Below are 26,295 nucleotides of genomic sequence, written 5' to 3'. Positions count from 1 at the left end.
CTAAGATTTGTTCATCACATCTCTAAAATAACTTTAAAGGGACTAAGAGTGATGGGTGCTGTAAACAGGTATAGTTCACATCTTTCTCTGCAAGCCTATAGACTCCTTTATGTCTCACTGGTTATGTCTCACTCAGATCTAATCTTGAATTCTCTTCAGTAGGGTGGTCTCCTCTATATCAGAATTCAATAGATATGATTGAGGCAGTGCAAGATGGATTTTTATGGTGTGCTGCATTTAGAATGGGCATTAGCTTTGACGAGTAAGTAGTAAATGAGAGTAAGACTTAACCTGGATACATTGGCCAAAAGGCGTGTGAACGCTGATCTTTGTTTTGTCTTTAAGCTGGTTAATGGCATGGTTAATGCTCCTGACCTTCTTTCTAAAGTGGGTCTCAATGTTCCAAATAGAACTCTACGCAGTTTTGACCTTTATCATGTTCCTATGCACAGAACTGAATATGGCCGTCATTCTCCTATCGATAGATTTCTGAGTGTCTTAAACGCTCATAACATTGATTTATGTAGTAGTTTACTGTCCGTTTTTAAGAATAGCCTGAGCAGACTATGGCTGTAATGGTGTCAACTCAGTTCTTAGATATATATACATATATATATATATTTACTTACATTGTATCAACTCACTAGGTTAAGTTATCTATTATGTAATAATCTATTTTGTACATTTATTTTGTAAAATGAGGATTCCCGTAAATTTAATAATAAATAAATAAATAGAAAAAAAAATCAATTTTTTCAAAATCTTATATGAATTTTATAAAACTCTGAAACACGTGTCCAACCAAATTATTGTCCAGTGAAAATTTTCAAAATTGCATCGTTTCATCAATATTTTCAAAAATAATTTTTTTTCTCTCATAATCTTGTACGAATTGTTGTAGCGGATTAAAAAAAAAACGGAAAATTTTACGTTTAAATTGATTTTTCATACTGAATTGTTATTGTAACCTCAAAAAGTTCAAATTATATAAAACTACCTTCCAGACAATTTTTGTACGAAAATTACGCTGATTAGATTGGAGTTTATTCAAATGAGTTCCTCGATTATTCCATTAATTTATGAACAAATTGAATTTTTTCATCTAAAACTGGAGAAGTTTTGGAGCAGTTGGGCTATTGGCCTCCATACTTAAAGGAAATTATAGACGTATAGTTGACTTAAATTCCTTTTGCGAACCACCAAAAGGCTATTCTAAATTAGCTCAGTATTACTTCAATTACCATTAAGTTATTTTAGAATAAATTGGACTCTAAAATATTTTTAACACAGTTACAATATTTATGAGATGCTTAGACTACGCAAGCAAAGAAAAACCATTGGTAAAAGGAAAAAATCATGGTTAAAAAATTTAAGAATAGCCAAGACGATATTCAACCTCCGATAGGAAATGGCACTTAAAGAAGAAGAATGTCTTATACATGCGTTCATTGCTCAATGTTGTTCAAATTAAATTGTTTTATATAATATGAGCACATGAATATAGTTCTTATTCTATCATCTGTCGAATTTTTATTATAATCACCTCCCTCTCCCCATGTTTGATACCTTCCCTACGCCCCCTATAAAGAAATATTCCATTTAAGAAACTAATGGAGAATTACTCACCTATTACTCCACTTCCTATAATCGAATTAATGAAGTTGAAGCTGGCATAATGAAGAGAAGATTTCTTTTCGTTTTCTTCATTCTGAATTAAAAAAAAAAAATTATATCAACAGATAACATTGAAGGTCGAGAAAGTTTTGTTTTATAAAAAAATAAAATAACTTACGGTAATCAATTGCTTCATATCATCGAACGCATTTTCATGGGAATCTATGCTACTGCCCTAAAATTTAATTCGCGATGAATAATATATCATTTTTGCCTAAATATACTTACTCTTTCATCGGAAAACGGTTGATACTGACTTCTGTTATCTAAAATATAGCTATTATCGCCAATATTTTTGTTAGCGATCATTTTGTTGTTTACAGTTACTAATTTTTCTGGCTTATATTTTAATAAAACGTTGTATTTAGGCCTAATTACATAAAGATCAATAGGCAAAAAAAATATATTTTTCAAACAATATCGACCTGTTGTAAGCTGTTGCACTTCTTCACTAATCACGATTTATTGTTTATGTGGTTAAATAATTTTTTATACTAACTGGATGGTTTAGAGGGGTGGATGACGCAACGTCACATATTTTGGGACAACAGTGAGAACTTAACGGGGACCTATTTTTATGAATGAACCCCTACTACATCGCATTCCCATCATTCGGGATTTTATTGATCTTTATTAAGGAGACATGCGTCTCCATATTTGTGGGAAGCTGCAGCAGATTACGAGGGATATTTCATAAGAAATGTCATAATGATATTCCCGGTATAATTGAAACTAATTATGTACCGTGTTTTATCTTATATTCATTTTATCGTAAGATCCACTTAATAATTATCACCTTTTCAAAAAATGAGATATTTTTTGTTAATTTGTGTTATATTGTATTTGTGTGTGGATGTATTATTTTCAAGTTTTTACCCAATGGCAATGAAACTGTACTTATGGATTGTTTTAATACATTTTTCTGGTAAGTATTTTATTAAAAGTCTTTTAAGAGTCTTTATTCTGTTTTCTTTGACTATCTAATTTACAATTATTCATTACAATTTCATAATTATATCAAAGCTAATATTTATTTTATAATATAAATCTATCGATGCCTAAGCTTTTGTTTCGAATTATTTCATATAATATTGACGCAGGTGTTCTCCAGGTTTTTTTTTAATAAAAATATCGTATCTGCCCAAGCAACACATCATATATTATTATCGTTAAACAAATATTTATTCAACGATTTTTTAGTAAATTTTTGGTTTTGGTATTTTTATTAACCGTATTTGGTCAAGATATATGTATTAAACTGTACAACAATATACGTATATCATATACTATGCTGTTTACAAAAGCGAGAATATATATGATGAGATTCGTCTGAAAAATCACTGTTTTTCGTCCATAATATTCAATCTAATAGCACTGTTTTTGTATTAAATATTTATTAATACATATACAGGGTGTCCCCAAATTACATCGCAATATTTTACCAGCCGCATCTTTGTCTAAAAATAAGACAAAAAGTCCCTATACAGTATGGTTCAAAAGTGCATCGTTTTTAAGTTGCAGGGTGTTTTATGAAACTGATATTGCAACCATTTTTGCCAAAATGAATACAGGGTCGTGTAAAATAAGTGGTCGGTAAAGTTTAAATTGTTAAAACCTTTTTTCTAGCAACTCCGTGATAATTTTGGTATTAGAATTGAAAAGAACAAACATTTTTACATAAAAAAGGTGCTCTTGTCTAATTTCGATAGGAGCTTCCGTTTTCGAAAAAATTAGATGTAAATGTTTTGCAAAGAGAACGCGTAAGTTATTTTGGTAACAGTTAATAAAATTAAAAAGCATCTTAAAAATCCGTTGTGGATAAACATGACCTAAGCTGGTTGTTTAAGACAATTTATAACAATTTTTATGACAATAAGTTGGTCCCCGATTAATCCCGCCCACAAATTTACTGGAAACCTTCTTTGAAAATTACTACGCTTATGGCTCTTGGATTTTGATCTGCCCAAAAATGCATATTATGCATGTTAAATGAACCATTTCGTGTGAAAGTGGCTTCGTCCGTCCATGAAATGGAAGGAATTAAGTTTGGATTATTAATTACCCACTAACAAAATTGGAAAATCGTCTGGCTCTAAATCTTGGACCCGCTGGTAATGAAACGGATGTAACCCTTGGGATCTTACTATAGAGCGAGGGATATGTGTGGCTCTTGACACATTTCTTATACTTGCCCCCGGATTTTCTTCAAAAACATTTAAAACCTTTTCTAAATTATAATCTTCTTGTGGTCTGCCTTGTCCACGAGCTCTTTGAAAACTTCCGTTATTGCATAAATTTCGGTTAGTTTATACGCGTATTTGCTAAGCCATTCTTCACTGCGTTTCGGAGCACAGTTGCTCTGTATAATAGTAAAGAATGGTAATACGCGCACCGGCACATTATTCAATGCAAGTCAGAAATTACTTGGAAGAAATTTATCCTCATAAATGAATTGGTAGAGATAGTGAATATCCGTGGGCTGCGCGTAGTCCCGATCTAAATCCCTTAGATTTTTATTTCTGGGGCTACTTGAAATCACTTGTGTATAAAAATAAAATAAATAACCGTCAGGAATTGTGGCAAAAGATTGTGGAATGAGTCAATACCATCAGGGCCCAAGAAGAATCATTGTTTGGAGTCAGGCAAAATTTAAATAAATGAATTAGACAATGTGTCCTAGTGGATGATGAACATTTTGAATAATTATTATAATCAACAGCCTTTTCTAATTTTATCGTTGTTAATTAAATTTTAGATTAAGTGTTCATACGCAACCTAATAAAAAAATGCGTTTATTTCGAAAACGGTCTACTTCTTGGAGATCAAAGAAATATTTGACTAGAATTAAATGCTGTTTTATTATTTTCACTCGCAAATGTACGTACAGGGAGGTCAAAAAAGTTGTGACAATTTTAATCACTCAATGTTGTTGTATGTGGCGCCATCTAGTCGCAATGGCAAAATAGATATCATATTCGTGTTCCTCATTCCAAATAATTAGAGTAGGCCACATTTTAGGTTAATCTGTCCAGTGGATTCCAAAATATTTCAATAAATGTTTGGTAAAAAATTAGTTTTAACACCCTGTAGAACGAAAACCAATAATATTTTGCTAAGCGATATTGAGCTCAAACTTGAGGTTTATTTTCTTGTCAGGTATCCTACATTAACCTATGTCCAAGTTTAGTTATATTAAAAATTTGACAAGGGAGTTACATAGCTAGTCTTTACACTGGATCAATACACCTCAAATATTTGATGAAATAACCCCAATATCACATATATGGCACTGTAGTATATAATATATTTTTTATATACGTATATATTTTACAGTGTAACAAAAGAATATCATCCATAGGGAAATCTAAAAAGAATTGGAAATGCATCAAGGTGTATGAAACATAATAATTATGCCAAATAAGACATGTAAATAAAAAAAACTGAAGAATACAAATTTCCTCACAACTAAATAGAAATTTAAAAAATATAATTTATTTTAGAAGAAATGCAGTGGTGTCCTTTTTTTTAATTAGAAAAAATATTTGGGATAAACCCGTTATGGACACCAATGGTAAAAATTTTTCTAGTCAGACGTTTATAACATACATTCATATAAAAAAAATTCTGATTTTTTAGAGAACTACCCTGTAAAATTTGTTCCTGGTTAAAGTTTAAGGTTAAAGGTTTTGTACTGGTTTTCCTTAACTCAATATTCAACGTTATGTTAATGGTAATTATATTTGCTTAGAAGCTTATTCCATTGAACGCATTTTGTAAACGTTTTTAAATAATATACAATATACCATACTTAACTTTTTTCAAATAATAATTGTATAATTAACTTGCTTGTTAAACATAAATAACATAAAAATAATATTAAATCCTCAACGTATATTACGCGGACATTTTATCCGATATTTTTAATTGAAGTTCAACCAAAAATGTACACCTGGTGTAAATCAAAAATAAACGTTTGTTTAACTATCGTGTGTTGCTTGGGTGAAGTATCTTTAATTACATTTTTTTTTATTTATTATAATTTCATTATTTTGATTCATTTGGTAACGTTTTAGGTATCAATGCAATAAATGAAACCTGTACGAATAATGAGAACTGTACGGTATCTGAAAAATCTGTATGCATAGATAATGTGTGTTCCTGTGACGCATTGTATACTTTTAACAGTGAACTCAATAAGTGTGTTAAGTGTAGGTATTTATACAGGGTGTCTCACGACGAATAGACGCGATCGATATCTCGGAAATTATTTATTCAAAAATTTTGAAAATTTGGCAACATAGCACAGTCAGGGCCACTTTGAAAGACTATTTTAATATCTAACTAAAAAAACGATACAGGGGAGTCAAAAACTTGCATTAAAAATTCAAAATGGCGGACATTTCTTCGAAAAAAGATTGGATTCACACCAAATCGTGCTCAAGGGGGGTTCTTATGCTCGTTAAATTTGAATTTGATATCAGAATTAATACATTTAAAATGACGGGTCAAAAATAGCGGACATTTTTTTCCAAGAAATGAGCAGATTAACAGCAAATTACGGTTAAGACGGGTTGTTATGTTCGCTCAATTCGAATTTGACATACAAGAGTCGTTATTGGAATGGTTCTGTTAATTATAAAATAAGAATATCTAATAGTATGAAAGTATATACAATTATGTTTGAAATAATATTGATGTATAATAGTAAAATACTGGTTACAATAAAATACACACTGGTTTTTTGCAAAAAACCGCCATTTTGAATTTTTTAAAAATGAATATCATTTTCGAACTTGGCGACCTAGAAAACGCAAATAAAAATTGATTTAACATTTAAACGCTGTTTTTTATACGAGTCGGCCGCCATTTTGTGTCCGCCATTTTGAATTTAGCGACCCCAAAAACCTTAAGATATGTACATTTGACTTCATTGTCACACGTTTAAGGATTTTGTCCAGAAATATTGGATTTCAGACCACTCTGGCGGCTTTTAATATTAGGCCAAATTTAAACTGTTAATATTTCGGAAACTATCAATTTTTGGACTAGATAACCTTATATGAAGTTAACCTTATTTTTAATTATCTTTATGAAAAATTTGTAAAAATAAGGGGTTTCCATTTAAAAAAATCTACTTTTAATGATTTTTTCATTTTAATTTTTAATGCTAGTTTTTGACCCCCCTGTATCTTTTTTTTAGCCAAATATTAAAATAGTCTTTTAAAGTGGTCCTTCCTTTCAAATAAAACCGAAACTAACCAATAAATAAAGGCTGCTGAAAGGGAGTAACCGGTAATTATGTTAAGGCTTATAAACATAGGTTGTCAGATGAAATTAAAAATATGTCAAAAACGGTTACACTTAGGTATAGGACATTATACACAAAATATACCTAGAATTTCACGTGGAAGCCAAAAATGTAAAAATATACAGGGTGTTCCCTTTAAAATAACGAAGTTGACACCTACTTCCGGTATAACTAGAAACATCACAACTGTCAAAATATTTTGGTTGTGTGGCCCCTATCGACTGTGCCATGTTGGTAAATTTTCAACATTTTTGAATAATTAGTTTCCGAGATATCGATCGCGTCTATTCGCCGTGAGACACCCTGTATATTAAGATACTAAGAAATATATTTGTAACACATCCAATTTTTAGATTCCACAGAGTTTGGCTCGATATGTACGGATGTAAATGAATGTTCATTATTTCTGGGAAATAATTCTGCCTGCACTCACAACGTGTGTGTTTGTAAAGAAGGATATACGTAAGTAGAAAAGTAATAAAAGAAACGGTACTTCTAGGATCGCACTTTTCAAGAAAAAATTTATTCAGTTTTGACATAATTCAGCGGTGACAATGTTCTTGACTTTTGTTTTTTAAATTTAAACTTCAATTTCTTATTCCGGAATCAGAAAGAGCTGAAAATTTTACATTCAGCTATGTATTAAACCTTGAGGTTAAAGTAATCCTTTAAGGTCAAACGGTTTTTACAATTACAATTGGCATTTTTTATTCTGGAATCATGAAGGGCAAAACATCTTGCATTGAGACGTGTATTCGACCTTACCGACGCCACAATGTCATTTCAAGGTCAATCGTTATTTGCAACGAAATTTTTTAACCTGAGTTTGAAAGAAAGTGGGGTCCCACCGGCTGTCACCTTTATCTTCAGAAGGGCTTTTCTCTATTTTTTTCATCTGCAAACAACTGGTATAGCGAATAAGTAATTGAAGAAATGTTTCCAGGCAGTAGACAAGACATTTTTTTCCTTATTCTTGGTTTTGTACACTTCTATAAAACAACCCTTTAAAAAATAGTCAAGCGGAGGAAGATCAGGTGAACGTGCAGGCCATTCAATCGCTCTTCTTTTATTGATCCACCGATTAGGAAAGATTTCACTTATTTTTACGTCCCTTCCGTAGTGTTCTAAAGCACTACTAAATTTTAACAACTTTATTCTGGAAGGTTTTTTTTGGAAAATGCACGAAGGTACCGTTACTTTTGTTACACTTTATATAATAAGTTCGCAATATCGAATTTTCAATTGCACAAGTATTTTATGTAAAACTTTTGTTATTAGCATTAATAAAACATAAATTAAATAAAATATACTAGTTTGACTTCTGGATAGGTGCAATTCATTTCGAGACAAATAAGGGAAAGCGACATTTAAAAATTTTATTGCAATAATCATAGAAACAACTATATTCCTTAATTTGTTTTATTTTTAAGATGGTACCAAGGAAAATGCCAACAATACGCTACTAAAGGCGATAAATGTTCCTCTGATAAAATATGTTTGGATCACAGTAACCCTCTCTCTTTAAAATGCAGTAAAAACGGTGTTTGTGTCTGTAATGACGATTATTATGATAGAGGACAAGATTGTCGAAAAAAGGGACAAGTTAACGGAGGTTTGTTAACATTTGTATCATTACCTTATATACTCCCATATCTTGAACCAAAAAAAATAGATTAATTTTTCAATACTTATAGAATGTGCTATATCAATGGATTGCTCTGCAACAATGGCCAACAGTTACTGCGGACTAGGAAAATGTATTAACAATACGTCACTGCAACATTTAATGATAGACAACGAATTTAAACCTGTTTCTCTCAAAGAGGACCTTAAATTGGACAATGGTAAAAAACAAATTAATAGTAGTAAAAAACAAATAATATATAATAATATTTTAGTTGTTCTCTCTAGTCTAACCGAAATACAATGCAATGACAGTGCAAACACTGTATACTTTCAAGACGAGATTTGCATTTGTGCCCCAGGATTCTTTTTATTCAATAACAGGTGCATTGCTGAATTAGGTATGATGGATACCACAGTAGCGTACCAAAATGATTCCGACTGTCCTATTAAACCAGGAAAATTGAGTTCAGATGGAATATGTTATTGCAAAGAGTACTGGTTCCAAGATGAAACTAATAGAGAATGTAAAAAAAGTAAATTGCTGCTAATCAATCAAGTGCTAATATGTACAGTGACCGCCTAAAGTTCCGCATAAATTCGATAAAAATTAGAGACGTGATTTTTTGAGAAAACGCTCGGACCCGTCGACTTTTATTTTAAGTTGCGCATTATTTCATATAAATTTTTGTGTACAGGGTGGAACAAAAAAAAAATGTGATGTCATCGGTCATTTTTTTAAATGGAATGCTATATTTTTGAAATATAGGCGAAATTCCAATCAAGTTTCACATAACACACCTTATCTCAAAACTCAACTGTTTCCGAAATATTTATATTTAACCAACAACAAAGCAAGTAAGTATTTACGTCTATTTACAAATTAAGATAAAATGGAGGATAAACTGTGAAAACTCTTATTAATATATCAAGTGTTCAAACTTATTTCCATTTACTTCCTGACAGAAAGCAAGACGGTTTACAGTTAACTCATGTAAAACACTATCAATTAGGCGGGGTTTCCACATGCAGGGATTACTGGCGCCAGTTTTATTGCATGTGGAAACCTGTAATATCGACTGGTGCCACTAAACCATGCGCCAGTAAAATTCAACGCTCGTGTACTTTTTGGCGCCAGTATTTGTGTAAACATAAGCTGGAGTATTTTTGGAGTATATTTGGAGTCTACTGAGTTAATAATAAAGTTCTTAGAAGCCTACGAACAACAAGTTTGCTTATGGAATAATAAAATTGGTGACTATAATAAGGACCGAAGTAAAAGGGATGCAGCCTTAAGAAGAATTGTTGGTATCATGTCTGATTATCTTAGTGAGTTTGATGTAAATTCGACAAAGGCAAAAATCCGTAGTATTAGGAATGCTTACACCCTAGAGCATAACAAGGTGTTAAAATCTCATAAAACTGGATCATCTACAAATGATTTATATACCCCAACTTTAGGATGGTTTTCAGTTGCTGATCGTTTTTTAAGTGCTATTGTTGAATCAAGGGAGACAAAAAACACTGTTTGGTAAGTAAAACATTTATTAAGCATATTTAAAAGTAATACGGAACGTGTAAAATATTAGATCCTTTAGTTTTGCCATGCAATATTTCTTACTGCCTCAGCTTCCCTTGAATAGTTATTTGACTTCCCATATTTGTGATGCTACCTAATCCATCTCTTTTAATTTCTCGTCATGTACCTGATACCATTTCCCCTGTCTCTAAATTTTCCGAATCTGTTAGTCTTGCAGTTAAATAATAAGAAGAAATCTTGCGTAACCAGTTGTGTAGTGACATAATCAATTTGACCACCTTTTCAGGAGAGTGAAATGGATTTCTCAAAGACTCTAAATTTGGAAACTAATGTTCCGAAAACATTCTCTACTATGCGTCTTGCTCTACTAAGACTGTAATTAAAAAAAAATTTCATAACAAAGTTGAGTAGCTCGTGAGTATGGCTTCAAAAGATAAGTTTTTAAAGGGAACGCATCATCTGCCACTATAACATAATTCGATGGCATATTGAGAGTGTTGCCTTCAATTTCCGTTTTTAAAGCAGATCGTGAAAATATCTCTTCATCTGATTCTGTTCCTGCTGCGCCCACTTCTAAATATATAAAACAGTAATTGCTGTCTACCAATGCTAACATTATCGTACTAAAATAGCCTTTATAATTATAAAAAGCTGAGTCACTGTTGCTTGGCCATTTGATATTTACATGCTTGCCGTCTATGGCTCCTACACATCCAGGAAAATTCCATCGAGTTGCAAAACCATGTTCTATTTCTTTCCACTCCGGTTGTGTAGCAGGTATCTGGAAAAATATAATATAAAAGCAATGATGTGACGAATATGATATGGTAAATTTTTCTTGGAAAACATATTTTAATTCGAAAATTTTTAGATAACCAAATGTTCATAGTCACTAAGTAAAAGTAGATATTTATGTTATTACTGTGCATGAAGTAAGAAACCATTAAGGTATAAATAATTATAGCATACATATATGTTTTCTTTATTCCAGGAATCCCAAGAGTCACAGAACACCCAAGATGAGAAAATAGATGCTGATGATACTGTTGATTCGGTTCGGAGCTCGTTTCAGGTACCTTCAGCGTCTTTTGCAAAGAAACGAGGAACAAATCTGCGCCTTCTAAAAAAGCAAAAAGCGATTCTATCACAGCGGCGGTTACTACTCTCCAAGAAACAAAGCTGAACATTTACACGAAAATGCCGATGAGTTTGAAGCATTTGGACAAACTGTTGCTGCACATTTGAGACGTCTTTCACTATATGATGCCTTACAAAATCAAAAAGATATAATGAAATATTTGGTACAAAAAAGGTTAGGACGGTATGCTTCTTTTTCCACAAACACGTTTACGTATCAGCATAATCAATCACCCGTAATACCACCATACCCTCAACCAACAGGTTCCAGTTCGGATTCAGCAAGTGTTAACTTTCGGGAACAAACACATATCCAAACTAGTACTATATTGAGATCACAAATGGAAAATTTCATCACTGAACATGAAACCGCTAATTTATTAAGCCAAGCTTGGAACAATAGCTAAATACATTTTTGTTATTACTTTTTGATTCTTATGTTAGTAGCACCTACCTAGTTAGAAAATTAGAAATAATAAATAATTTGATATTGTGATATTGTGCATTTTGGTATCCTGTACATATATTGTAGAGAGGCAAAAGAATCTCCCGTAGCCAGAAATCGTAGTGTTACTTGTAATTTGAGACGAGCTGGAATAGCGTCTCTCATATGAGTGTTTGATTTTTGTATTTTGTTAGCTATGAGATTCAACAAAAACTGTTCTTCTGTTATTCTTAGGTGATTACGATATGATTCTTGGTCTTCATCTGCCAATTCATGGATTAACCTATGCGATTCTCCTAGCGTACTACTTCGTGAAATCCAATCACGGATCCAATACCTATGTTTACGTTTTTCTTTTCTTTCAATTGCTTCCGCATTTCAGAACACGAAATTTGCAACACAACATTGATACGAGCACGAAGAATTGCTGCTGTCGCCATTTTGATGACATAAATGACATGCCAGTTTAGAATTTTAAACAAACCTGTGGAAACGCTCAATGGTGCCAGTTAATTGTGGCGCCAGTAAACTGGTGAATACTGGCGTCAGTAATCCCTGCATGTGGAATCCCCGCTTTATTCTATTTTTCAAATCTTCTACGTTGTTTGGCTTCTTAATATAAACTTTACTTTTCAGATATCCCCATAGAAAATAGTCGCAAGGATTTAGGTCTGGTGACCTGGCCGGTCACTCTATTGGCCCTCTTCGTCCAAAACAGGGATAAGATTTTCTTGAAGAAAATTTAACTAGCGTTGTCCTGTTAAGTTTTCTTCGAAAAAGTATGGCCCTATTATTTTATTTTCCACGATGCCAGCCCAAACATTAATAGACTTACGGTACTGTGTATGAGCCTCAGTTGCCCAGTGTGGATTTGACGATTAACGACACCGTTTAAACAAAAAGTTACTTCATCGGAAAACAAAGCTCGTAACACGAACTGACGGTTATTATTGCAAATGTTCATCGTTTGCTCGCAAAATTGGTTTCTTCGATCAGGATCGTCCTCATTTAATTCGTGTATTAGTCTAATTTAATAAGGGTGGTATTCATTTGCTTTTAAGATGCGTCTTACTGACGTTCCGGCTATATTATTATCAATTGAAATTTGTGAAGTTGCATTGTTTGGATTTTCTTCAACGGAGAGCAGAACGTTTAATTTTGTTTCTTCAGAAATTTTTGGACGACCTGATCTTGGCAAATCCCTAACATGATCTGAAGTTATGAATTTGTGCTCTATTCTAAAGGGTGTTTTTTTTAGAGGCGGAGAACTTTAAATTGAAATTAAACACAAAATATTTTATTGATATGAACGAATTTGCTTTTATATTAAAGAATTTTTTTTGGCATTAATATTTAAAAATGATTTCGGGCATGTGACCCCCACGGCTGGCGCGTATGTGGCGTAATCTAGAGGTCCAATTTCGCCTGCAACGGCTTCCAATTGAGGCACAAAAAAGTTGGTTTTCATGTTCAATATATTTATGTAATGTATCGCTCACCGTTTACTGTAACGTTCTGACCATCAGCATTTCTGAAGACATAAGGACCAATGATTCCACCGGCCCATAAAGCGCACCAAACGGTTAGTTTTTCTGGATGTAATGGTTTTTCGCCAATAGCTCGTGGATTCTCATCCCCCCAAATTCGGCAATTCTGCTTGTTTACATAGCCATTAGCCATTTAACCAAAAGTGTGCTTCATCACTGAACAAAATTTTCATATGAAATCGTGGATCAACAACAATCTTTCCTTCCGCCCCTTCAGCTAATGTACGGCGCAAAAGATGATCCTGGGGTTTCAATTCCTGGACAATTTGAATTTTATATGCTCGCAATCCGAGATCTTTGCGCAAAATTTTCCATAAAGTGGATGGACATAAGTTCACTTGTTGAGAACAACGACGAATTGACACATTTGGATCATTTTCAACACTATTCTGCACAGCAGCTATCGCTTGTTGCGTGCGCACTGTACGGCGTCTTGCGGGATGCGTATTGTCGACTAGAGTAAAAGTATTGCGAAAACGATCGACAGTTTCTCGAATTAATCTCTCTGAAGGACGATTATGAGCACCATAAAACTCACGTAATGCCCGATGTGTTTCTCGAATAGAACCATGTCTTTCAAAATAAATTTGAACAATGTGGAAACGTTGCTCTGGCATGAGTCTGTTCATGATGAATTGCCAAACCAAACTAATCTAAAAATAACCCAGAACTGTCAGGTCGGCTGTCATAAAAAACAGTGTTGCCAACAAAAGTTCTTTGCCTCTAAAAAAAACACCTTTTACTAACTGTTGACTGAAAAATAGTTGATGACTGTAAATTTATTCTGATAAAAACTATTAATTTTCGAACTTACAGTGACATTCGAAAATGGAGATTCTTTACAAGTACAACCATGGAAATAAAAACAATTGGCCATGTTTATAACATTATTTTTATCCTCGATTTTACCTTAATTTGTAAATAGACGTACTTATTTGTTTTCTTGTTATTTAAATGTAAATATTTCGGAAACAGTTGAGTTTTGAGATAAGGTGTGTTATACGAAACTTGCTTGGAATTTCGCCTATATTTCATAAATGCAATAAAAAATATAGTATTCCGTTTAAAAAAATGAGCAATGACGTCATATATTTTTTTTTGTTCCACCCTGTATACAAAAATTTATGTGAAATAATGCGCAACTTAAAATAAAAATCGATTTCGGGTCCGAGCGTTTTCTCAAAAAATCATGTCTCTAATTTTTATCGAATTTATGCGGAACTTTAGGCGGCCACTGTATATTAAATAAAAATTTCTGTCTCAGCCACTTTGGAGTACACACGTAGTTGTATGGATAATGACTGGTGTAAAGCAATGGGTCCATATGCCTTCTGTAACTCTGCAACTGGAAAGTGCGAATGTTCAAGTATTTCCACCTTTAATGCGACTTCTTTTTATTGTAATTATGACGGGACAAATTTAACCGACGTTTGTTTATCGGACTGGGAATGTCCCCTTTATGAGAGTTGCAAGGATCAAAAGTGTCAGTGTGATGATGGATTCTTTAAAGTAAATGAATCTGGCTTGTGTTTACCCAGTAAGTTCTCACATTTATTGTTTTGAAATTAATTTATTAAAAAATCAAATCTATTTAAGAAATCGGATATTCGTGTAAAGTCAGGGACTGTGATCATATCGATGGCGCTATTTGCAATTCAGAAACTGAAGTATGCACCTGCGAAAACACCAGTTACGTCAATGATGAATATCAATGTTTACCTCGTAAGCAGATACAGATTATTGAATATGAATAACTTTTATGTATTTTAAAATTTTTAGAAGTAACGTCATTAAACGAAGAATGTCAAATTGATGAGCAATGCCAGAGCATGCATAACTCGGGATGCTTAAGCGATAAAAACAACATAACAAGATGCTTGTGTAATGATGAATATAGAGAGGTTAATGATAAATGCTACCTGATTCGATGTAAGTATAATGCCTTTTGAATCTTAAGGTAAAACAAATTTGCTGTACCAGAACGTCCGCACAGAAAGCAACATACTACAAGGGGGGTCCCAAAATGTCGAATTCTCAAAAATGGCCAGTATCTTAAAAACTAAGAGGGCTTTGGAATTTTTGTTAACGGCATCGTTATTATCACGAAAAAGTAGCACACTGGCGCGAAAACCGCATTACGCTAACGTTAAAAATAACGGAGATACCCCGCAAAAGTACCCAAAATGAGACACCTTGTAGATTCAGAGATGATAATTACTGGCAAGAAGTTTCTGCAATATTTTCTTAAATTTTTTAGCTAGAAAGCATTCTGGACTCATCAACATCAACATGCGCCAACCGAATTTTTTAAATAAATAATTTAAAAGCAATATTCATGAGATAACCATAAATTTCTCCAGGGTGAAGTACCATTATGCAAAGCAATATAATAGACAAAGGGTTCTGTTTACTTCACAATCTTTATTTCAAAAATCCCGACGCGTTTCGGTTGTTAAACCATTGTCAAGGGAAAACTATGTAAGTAGAATATAAAAGGTTGTTATTAAACTAATAAATTAATTAAAAACATAGTAAAACTTACATGATATTATTACAAAATGTCCATAAAAAGGTCAAAAAAACGGCACACACATAACATGACAATACATCAATCTAAAAACATGTCATCACACCATATTTACAAACAATAACGGATTTTGGTTTTTAAAAAAATTTACATGGGTACTACATTATAAACAGATATTTAATACTATTACTAATAGGGACATCTAGGATTAAATGCGGTTAACAGAACATTTCTAGTTTTGCTATTTCTAGATTTTCTAATATATTTAATTTTTTGCTTTTATTTAGGTTGTGCAAAACTTTGAAATTGTTGTCTTATTAAATGAATGACCTGTTTCTCTTAGATGCAATCCAAAGGCAGATCTTTTATCATTAGGCGACTTCTGAGAATTTAAATATTCTTAATTTGAAATTTCTACCGGTTTGACCAGCATATTTGGCTGGACAAGAGTCGCATGATAAGAGGTAAACGCCACTGCCTTCTAATGGGCTTACAAAATCTTTTAATCTATTGAACAAAGATTTCTTATATTTTGAAAGGACTTATCCACAATTTTTATATTGTTGTCTAAGGACTTAGGTAAATTACCTATTCTTAAAGAAATCGGACCAATAAAGAAAATTTTTACATATTTCGGAGGTTGGTAAGGATGGATGGTTTGATCAAGGGGCTCACTAGAGAGGGACTGAAATAATATTTTATTGAACTTTTTTCTAATCAAATTATCTATTAAAAACTTTTTGTATCCATTGTTAAATGGAATCTGATAGATAGTGTTCTGTTCTTTTAAGAATTCCAAAGGTGAAAGAGGGATTGTAAAGAGTCTATGCATTATAGCGGAGTTTAAAAATGATTCTATCGTGTCATTCCGTTTGCATTGTTTTGCTAAAATGTAACACCTATCCTAAATCATTTCTTATACCTTAAGAAAGCAAAATTGCCTGATCGTCAAAAAATCGTAGTGTCCAGGGGGTAGTTTAGGGGTGGTTTTAAAAAAAAATGACGAAAATTTTTTTTTGCGTAATTTACATCTGCGCGATATGCTTAATAATTGGTGAAAGTTTTGTTTTGAAATTCCAAAAGTAAGTACTTTATTGTTAATTTTAAAATATCTGTGGAATACGCTCTTATATAGAGTTAATATAAAACGGCCCGTACTGAAACATCGAAATTGCAATATCATTTACACGAAGATATCTCAAGAACAGCAATTCTGATCAAAAAAATAGATTCTATAAACGTTGTAGACTAAAGATCTGGGAATCAAATGTTTTTTTTGTTTTTTAAAATCCGACAAGTAGTTTTCTCAAAAAAGGCTAAAACGTCGAAGCAATTATGTCGTTATGAGCGCGCTCCGCCGCGGACATGCGAGGAAGGTTGAAATTCGCTTAGCTGCTCGCTTAGCTGGCATGGTAAAGCCGCCTTTATGGATTTTCAAGCACATACGGTCGCTTTTCGGTTAAAATAGCGGAACATACCTTACGCTGCTACAATAGCGAGCTTTCAAATTACAAAACAGTTTCCAAATCATAGTTAGCTTTATATTGCAAAACATCAAGAAATCCTCCGCTGGTAACAAATTTAACTCCAAAATTAAGCTAATGTTCATACAACTGATTACCCACGAAGTTGGTAAGTTGCATTTTGTTAGCAATCGAATGGATAAATAAATGCCACTGTTGAGGTAATAATGTGTCTGAATTTTCAATGGCCCTATCTATGGAGTCATTTTTATATCCTCTCTTTTCTCTTGTGCTGTTTTTTATTGACAAATCTTCGTAATGATCCAGGACAAAATCAAATTTTTCAGCATTGTATTTATTCCTAAATACAATTTTCTTCAAAATGTTTGCATAGTCTCCGAACGATTTGGGGTTAGTAGGTTTGCCAGTCCTTGTATTAATGCCATTCCATCGAATGTGACAAGTTTTATCAGAATTTCCCGGTGGAAAATCTTTGCAGCTTGTAGTACATTTTTCTATAATATTTCCTTTTATTTTATGGTAAACACAAGCACAAGGGGAAAGTCCTATGTATTAAGTATAATTTTGTGTTTCTATGTTAAACCAGAGTACATCTGTATAATAAATTTGATTGTTATAAGTATTTATATTAATTTTATTAATACTATTACATTCTTATTATAACTATAAATACATATCAGAATAGAACATCGAGAAAACTTCCCAATTACAAAATATATTTCTGGTAAACCCTAAAATATTTATATTATTATGATAAAAGCAACATGACTAATTTTAAAGAGACGTAAGGGGGCGGAAAAATAAGGTAGCACGATTCTTAGCATGTGGCTTGCGCATCTTCCTATATTCTCAATCAACGATACAATAAATTTAGGTTTTGCTCTTAAGCAATTTATCAGACAGACAGTTCACATTTGTCGCTGATAGTTCACATTTGTGAACTATCAGCCAGATTCCGTCGATCAATAATGTTCATAAATTAAAACAAGTACTTCACAATTTTTGTGATCCAGAACTAGTAATAAATAAAAGAATTAACCTTTTAGTATAATTTCAATTATTAATTAAGGAAATATGATTCATAAGATTATCTTTTTTAATTGACTAATATAATCCAAGAGTTTTATTCGTGTCACCAAAATGCACGTACTAAGAGCACTGTTTGATTAGACATCTCCATTAATTGGAGAACTGACCTCAGGTTAATAGATGGTTTCTAAGTCAAAAAAAACTGCTGCCAATATTTGAGATACCTGAAGACTTAGATGTACAGCTTCTGCACTAGTATCTTCCTCAAAGAGAAAATCATATACAAGAAAACTATATAAAATTACATTACAAGCATCATGATACTAATATTCAAACAACTAGACCCAGGCACCTTATGGCTAAAAAACAAGCAATTTTATAAGTAAGAGTATTAAAAAATATACCTTTAGCTCTTTATTTGGTCTAACTCTTTAGTAAAGTTCTTGTAACTTTCTTTGGTCCTCATTAATCCATACCATGTAAGTTGTTGGTGGTGCTTGCGCGAAGATATTTGTGGGCGTTTATCTTGAATCGCTGTAGGTTGTATGCGTCGGGAAATATGTGAGATGGAAGCCCGTTCCACAAAGAAGATGTTCTCCAGATGAATGAGTCCCGATACAGCGACGTCCTTGGGGTAGGCAGGTGGACTCGATGTTGATGAGCCGCAACTGCTAGAGGCGTCCTTCTTGCCGGAACAGCCCTGGGTGGAATCAGGCCAGCTCAGAGGAGCACTTATCGTGATAATAACGGTAGAATAAACAGAGATTCCTAAGTTTGATTTGTTTGATGGTGTAGATAATATTCCTGTAGGTGCCAATGACATTGGATATGACGTTAACTCATGTTTAAAAATATCTGTGTAATTAATATTTCTTTCCATTTCTTTGGCTGCCAATATTTTCTGCAAAAACTCTTGACCTCTTTCGGAAGTTTTTTTCTTATTAACGGTAGTTTCCTTGACGCCTGTGCGCTTTAGTGTTTGAAGATTTTTTTTTGATTGGTTTATAAAAATCAGGAGTACCAACGACATCTAAAAATGTTCTTAAAGCTTGTTCGCTAATGTCATTTACATTTAATAAAGAAGTTTGGATACTATTAGATGCGACTTCATTAGTTGAGATAACTAACAGGCAATCATCGTTTTTGGAAAACACATTCAATCTTGAAAATTCACTCAGTAATTTTTCCACAAATTGTTCATCAACTATCATTCGTTTAACGCCACATTTTATATTTTGACTAGATGCACTAATTTGACTGGTTAAGGAATTGCGAAATTCATCTATCATCATACCAACAACATTGTAACTTAAATACCATTCATCCATCTTCATACTATTTTTAGTTAATCCGACTAGGCCTCCTGCATCTTTTGAATTTTTATTGATATATTCCAATGCTTGATCTACAGATAACTGATTGAAATTTCCACTTAGCCTTTTCATGACAAAATTTCCATCCATAAACCCTTCATACAATTTTGGAGCTGTGTCCTGAAGCTTATACATATTTAACAAATACACTGTTCCCAATCTAGAATAATTAACGTGATCCAAGGCGAAAAAAAAGGAAAACATTTTCCTGAAAGCATTTAAATGTAGTTCCCAAGTATCACTTCTTTCACCAGACTGGAATTCTAGCAAAATTGCGACCATATTTAAGTAACCAAACCAGTATTTAGTGGTAGCACTTTGGGTTTCTATAAAGTCTTGAAAGTCAGTAAATAATTCGTGTGTCAAAGTGGATATTTTTAAAAAACTTGATGGCAATGCATCTTCTTTATTCTTTAAATGGTCACGAATTTCTGAGATAATATGTAATATGAAATCCTCCTAGGCGAAATATTACGTCCTTTGTATCCTCTGAATTATGCCATTGTAACTCTTTCGCTTTATAATAAATTGCTTGATCAAATGTTATAACAGTATGAGTTATATTAAGCTTCCTTGCAATTTTTCTTATGATCTTATAATATATTATTTCATAATATGTTATAAGATCATAATTATTTCATTTCGAAATCTGTAAATAAAAATCCCTTGAATTTATGATTCAGCAAGCTGGAGGAAAAGCGACCGTATGTGCTTGAAAATCCCTAACGGCGGCTTTACCATGATTTACCATGACGGATTATAGAATCTATTTTTTTGGTCAGAATTGCCGTTCTTGAGATATCTTCGTGTAAGTGATATTGCAATTTCGATGTTTTAGTACGGGCCGTTTTATATTAAGGAACACCATATAAGAGCGTGTTCCACAGATATTTTAAAATTAACAATAAAATACTTCCTTTTGTAATTTCAAAACAAAACTTTCACCAATTATTAAGCATATAGCGCAGATGTAAATTACGCAAAAAAAATTTTCGTCATTTTTTTTAAAACCACCCCTAAACTACCCCCTGGACACTATGATTTTTTGACGACCAGGCAATTTTGCTTTCTTAAGGTATAAGAAATGATTTAAGATAGGTGTTACATTTTAGCAAAACAATGCAAACGAAAATCGTTTCTAGAAGGAATATCTTCGCGTTTAAACTCTACTATTAATGACTATTGTCATGTTATGTGTGTGCCGTTTTTTGACCTTTTTATGAACATTTTGTAATAATATCATGTAAGTTTTACTATGTTTTTAATTAATTTGTTAATTTAATAACAACCTTTCATATTCTACTTACATAGTTTTCCTTTGACAATGGTTTAACAACCGAAACGCGTCGGGATTCTTGAAATAAAGATTGTGAAGTAAACAGGACCCTTCGTCTATTATTTTGCTTTGCATAATGGTACTTCACCCTGGAGAAATTTATGGTTATCTCATGAATATTGCTTTTAAATTATTTATTAAAAAAAATCGGTTGGCGCATGTTGATACTAAAAAAAGAGACGTAGATATTTTAATTACATTAATTAGATTGACCCAAACACATAATTGCGATTACAATTTTCTCTGACTATAATAACATTATTTATTTTTTTCTTTTTGATAATGGATTCAATGTCATTATAATATTTTTTGTTATTTGATTTTAGCACCTGGTTCATTATGTTCCACCGAAACTGACTGCACCGCCATCTTAGGTGAGACGTTCGTATGTCGAAACATGTTATGTCAATGTCCCCTTGACAAATATCTAAACCAGGATAACGTATGTGCTAAAAATGCAACGACACATGCCCGATTGGATAAATGGACCCTCTATTTGATGCTTGGTTTTTTAACAAACATCATGTTTAGAATTATTTTGTAATTTATCCAAGCAATAATAAACTCTTAATAGTACGTAATTATGTTTTGTTAATTGACATCAATGTACGGGGACATACAATAGCAAAATCGCATCACCATCAATGCGGTAGACTACCTTATAAGAAAAGAAGGTCAGCCGAAACATAAAACAATATTTCGTAACTTTCATTTTCTTCGAACCTGTTTTATGAGAGTTTAAATCTCTTACCGATTTCAAAGTATTGAAAAAGTGAGACAAATTAGTTTACTGTCATCATTCTGTGGCAACATCAGCATATTTGACTAACTAAAATTAACAACTATTAGTTTGTACTGTGACAAATAATTTTTAATGTGCAGCGTAGTTAAAGTGAATTTAAAAATGCATTATTTTACTGTCGTTTTGTTTGTGTCGCTTGTTACGATTAGTGGAATTACCGCAGCACCTGCAAACAATTCGTCTTTAAGGGAAGGATCCGATGCCAAATGTAAGTTTAGTTAAAAAATATGATTAAGCAAGACTAATGCTCTTTCTAACTTCTTCTTTTTCCTCATCTATTGCTTGTCCACTCCTGAAAATAGGTCTCTCTAACTTCTTTCCATGCCTTTCTGTCCTATGCTATCTGTAACTAGTTTCTACCCGCAATTTTCTTTATATTAATCAGGTCTTCTCTTCTGAGGTCCTCCTACGCTTTTTCTCCTTTTTTATCTCGCTTCCCATCTTCTTTATAGGAGCATCAGTGACTATCCCAAGCAACACATCATATAGTATTATCGTTAAATATATGTTTATTCAACGATTTTTTAGTAAATTTTTGGTTTTGGTATATTTTTTAACCGTATTATACATTTATCATATACTATTCTGTTTACAAAAGAGACAAAATTTCGGCATTTAAAAAAATTGACACGGAATTTATATAACTAGTTTTTAAACTCGATTACTACACATTAAATATTTGATGAAATTCTTCTGAAAAATCACATTTCTCGTCCATATTATCGAATCTAATAGCAATGGTTTGGTATTAAATATTCATTAATATATATAATTATATCAAATTTAAATAAACAAACTGTCTTAATAGATTAGATATTAACGACGAAACCAGCTGTTATTCATGGGTATTATTTTAGAAAACAATGATTATTTAAAACAATTACAAAGGTAGAGTTAATAAAAACCGTTTTTTTTTTGCAGGAAATGATTGCCTGAGAAAAAATGCTTTTTAAAAATTGCAGTAATTGTACAATTTTTTTTCCCCATTAAAAAAAATTAAAACAATTTTAAACTTTTCAGCATTTAATTTCAAGTTATAATTTTTTGCGTAGTTTTCTGGGTTCATTAGATCGAACTGAAACTTATTAATTTACGGAATCGAATGAAACAATAAAATTTACTGCAAAACAATGTTTTTGCAGTAAGTATATATATTTAGTATTTAATTTAATAACACTGTTTATTTAAATTCGATATAATTTTATATATAATTATTTAGTATAAAAGCAACGTTAATAAATTGGATAAAATAAACAAAAAACAGTGATTTTTCGGAAGAATTTTATGAAATATTCGAGATGTAATAATCAATTTTAAAAATTAACCCTTAACAACTATTCCAAAAAAAAAATCCCAACAACTATTGATGGGTTAGTATGACCCACTGTATTATTTATTCAAAAAAAGGTAACGAAACTTACAACGTATTTTTTAACATAAAAACTAAAACATTTTAACAAAAAAAAAACTTACTTAGTACAGTTAGGACGAACTTTTACCGCACATTGCTGACAAATAGGCTTTTTACAATTATTGCAAACAGTATTTGTTTTTCGGTCCTTTGACCATGGGCATATGGGACATCTTTTTCGCTTGGACGTTGTTCTATCAGTGAGTGGCACAGGAGGTTCTGGAATTTCAGTGTGAAATATATTGGAGCCCATTTGTGGAACCTTTCGAGGTACCTTTGTATTTCCTAGTCTTTTTATGACGAACGGCTTGTATAACGATACCCCTAGCTGCTTTAGAAAATCATAGCGCGTAATTTTTGTTTGATTAGATGCACAGTTATATAAAACATAACTATTAATTCCAGCATTATTCAATGTTGCATGAAATAATGCCATTGGCCAACATCTTGTTCTGGGCAAAGTAGAAAAATTTGCGCATTTTTCGTCAAGAGCATCAACCCCTGCTTTAGTCCCATTGTAGTACTCGATTATATCTGGTTTCAATGAAATTTCATTTATCTTATTATCGTGGTGCGTACTTGATACTAATATAACTGCTTTATTAGTTTTTGAAACAAATGATACCATGGTAATCGTCGGAGAAAAACCAAACAGTGAACTTTTAGGTTGTCGCTTACGGCTAGGTTGAAATTCTGGTGGTATTTGACGTTTATTTTTTTTTAGAGTGCCTACATAAGTAAGCTTATTATTCAGCAGCTGATTTACTATCTCAGTTGAAGAATACCAGTTATCAGCGGCTACATTGCGGTTGATACTCATTATGTGCTTTGTCACACGAAGCACAACCTCCGAAGGATTCGAAAAACGTTTTTCTTTAGGGGCCCGATCTCCAATTTGGGCACCTGTATATACTTCGGCGTTCAACATATAGTGGGTCTTTAGTACAGTCAATCTGTAATTTTTTTTTTTTAACTATCCAAATCTCTAATTTTTTGTGGGTCGATTCTATTCCCGAAGAAAAGCTTAAGTCCTCGGAATTGAGAGTCTTCATCAAGGCCAAAAGAGATAAATTTCCTTTGTTGGTTTCATTGAAAATTAGTTCCTTTCATTCTTTTTCCCTTTCTTTAATAAATAAATAGAGTTAACAAAGACTTAGGAACTTACGAGTAGGCAACAAATCATACACATTCATATAAATAAATACTAAAAAAATAAAATAACACAAATAGGCAAAACATGACCACAATTATTAATAAAATTTCGAGTAAAAAACTGTTGACTTACCTAATATAAAACATTTAGAGCTTTTCGTAAAATTTATGACTAACAGCCTTTATCGCACATATACAGATAACAACGACAAGGAACGTTAATAACGAGGAAAATAATTTAACGCAAAACAAGAAACGTCAATGAAAATTGTAAATACATAAGGCAAACTGCGATCTATTTTTAAAACAGAAATTATAAAATACCGCACGCAGACAATAACAAATGAAGACGACTAAGGCACCATAATCTCAAACAATTTGAATCTTATCAATATAAATTTATTTAAAATTCCAAAATTACCGGGAACTATTGTTAAGTAATCTGCCTTTATACGTATTTAAAACAAAATTATATTGTGCACTTAATCCCTGTGTATCTTGTCGATGATTAATTTTGTCGTTTAAATAAATGTGAATCATCTAACGGATGTTACGTTTTAAAAAATGTTTTTCATAGTCTAAAATGCTGGCAGCTTGAAAATTTAAATTGTGACCAGTGGAAAAATGGTGAAATTTATGCTGATGCTGATAAATTCTACCTCTTAAATGTTGCTTGGTAATTCCCACATAATATTTCGGACAATTACAACATGGAATTTTATATAAACCATATTTGACCTTAATTCCAGTGGGGTTGGATCCTTCAGGCGGAAAAAAAAAGAAAAATTTAAAGTTTCAGTCACCATAATATGTACCTAATTGAGGAACACTATACTTTGTCAACATGCAATTATTATTGCTGTTATAAAAGTCCATCTCTCAAACTGTATCAAACGACTTCAGATAGTGGTCCAGTGTACCACCATATCATTTTCTGAATCTAGCCTGTTTGACAGTAGTGTTAACTTGGGAGAAGGAGTTTATATAAGTGAGATAACAGGACTAATAGGGCGATAGTTTTTGATATACTTGATGTCACCCTTTTTAAGTAAAACTACTTCCGTGTTCTTCCACGCGATCGCGAATTTCTGAGAGACCTTTGTTCAGAAGTGTTTTTAATTTATCCTCTAGTATGTTTCTTTTTAACTATGTAAGTTAAATTTGATAAGAAAAAAATATCTTATTTATTTTAGCCGCTTTTGGACAACCCTTTGACGAAATAGTCGTAGAATCCACTTTAAATGTTAAAAGAAGAACGAACAATAATCGGCAATCTAAAAATGACCAAGCCGTGGTCAGAACCAAAAGACAATTCAGGTATATTAGTATTTTTCATGGAAAAAGTTTCTGGATTAAAATCTCTTAACTTTTAGCAATTTCCCAATTCGTAACAACTTTGGTGGGTCGTTAAGCAGTGCTACCGCACAGGCGCAATCACATGATGCTAATAAGGCACCTTTTGGACGTTTTGGAGCCTCGGGTAATAAAAAATAGTTTATAATAAGTAGGTCAATTTTAGATTTACAAGACAATTATAATATAATGTTTTAGCTGCTGGTTCTCAATCTCAATCGCTGACATTTGGTCCTAAAGGACCGACAGTATCCGCTAGTTTTACAGGAAGTCAACAGTACAGGCTTCCCAATGGACAAACGTTTGATATATCGTTTGGCAATTCTTTAGGCGCTACTGATGGTAAGGAGTTATATCTATGGATTTTTAACCGTTAATTTTGATATTAATGATTCTTTTCTCTGATAATTATTTTTTAAATAATTTTATTTCAGGTATAAATAAAGCAGGAGGAGCCTCGTACACAATTCACGGGCCATCTAGTTAACATAATTAAGTAGCATGTGTTTGTTATATCTAAAATAAAATAAAAAGCAATTTTGTAGTAAAGTTTA

General features: G+C 32.4%; 2 protein-coding genes and 1 long non-coding RNA gene across 3 annotated transcripts in view; 1 reads left to right on the top strand and 2 right to left on the bottom strand.

Annotated features, from left to right (window-relative positions):
• The window catches only part of LOC126750190 (putative sodium-coupled neutral amino acid transporter 11), a 24,105-nt gene extending 21,557 nt beyond the window's left edge, over positions 1-2,548 (bottom strand). Inside the window, exons 1-3 of the mRNA XM_050459722.1 lie at positions 1,903-2,548; positions 1,793-1,849; positions 1,627-1,708 (exon numbers count right to left, since the gene is read on the bottom strand). Of these exons, the coding sequence (XP_050315679.1) occupies positions 1,627-1,708; positions 1,793-1,849; positions 1,903-1,983 (220 nt within the window). The 5' untranslated portion in view covers positions 1,984-2,548. The remainder of the gene's footprint in view (positions 1-1,626; positions 1,709-1,792; positions 1,850-1,902) is intronic.
• LOC126750189 (EGF-like domain-containing protein comC) lies at positions 2,473-26,295 on the top strand. Its single transcript, XM_050459721.1, has 14 exons — positions 2,473-2,599; positions 5,748-5,882; positions 7,336-7,444; positions 8,413-8,594; positions 8,677-8,826; positions 8,881-9,141; positions 14,539-14,811; positions 14,871-14,996; positions 15,054-15,203; positions 21,350-22,033; positions 25,582-25,705; positions 25,762-25,868; positions 25,940-26,083; positions 26,176-26,295. Exons 1-10 carry the CDS (start codon positions 2,482-2,484, stop codon positions 21,565-21,567), a joined length of 1,722 nt encoding a protein of 573 aa, XP_050315678.1. The 5' UTR covers positions 2,473-2,481; the 3' UTR covers positions 21,568-22,033; positions 25,582-25,705; positions 25,762-25,868; positions 25,940-26,083; positions 26,176-26,295.
• LOC126750191 (uncharacterized) lies at positions 10,129-24,707 on the bottom strand. The gene is made up of 3 exons (XR_007665635.1): positions 24,522-24,707; positions 11,115-11,265; positions 10,129-10,926 (listed from the first exon to the last, which is right to left on the bottom strand). It is a non-coding gene; the product is annotated as an uncharacterized LOC126750191 (long non-coding RNA).

The sequence above is a fragment of the Anthonomus grandis genome, chromosome 2 (assembly GCF_022605725.1).
Source record: "Anthonomus grandis grandis chromosome 2, icAntGran1.3, whole genome shotgun sequence".
Taxonomy (NCBI): Eukaryota; Metazoa; Arthropoda; class Insecta; order Coleoptera; family Curculionidae; genus Anthonomus; species Anthonomus grandis.
This window is presented reverse-complemented; position numbering and strand designations above follow the sequence as displayed.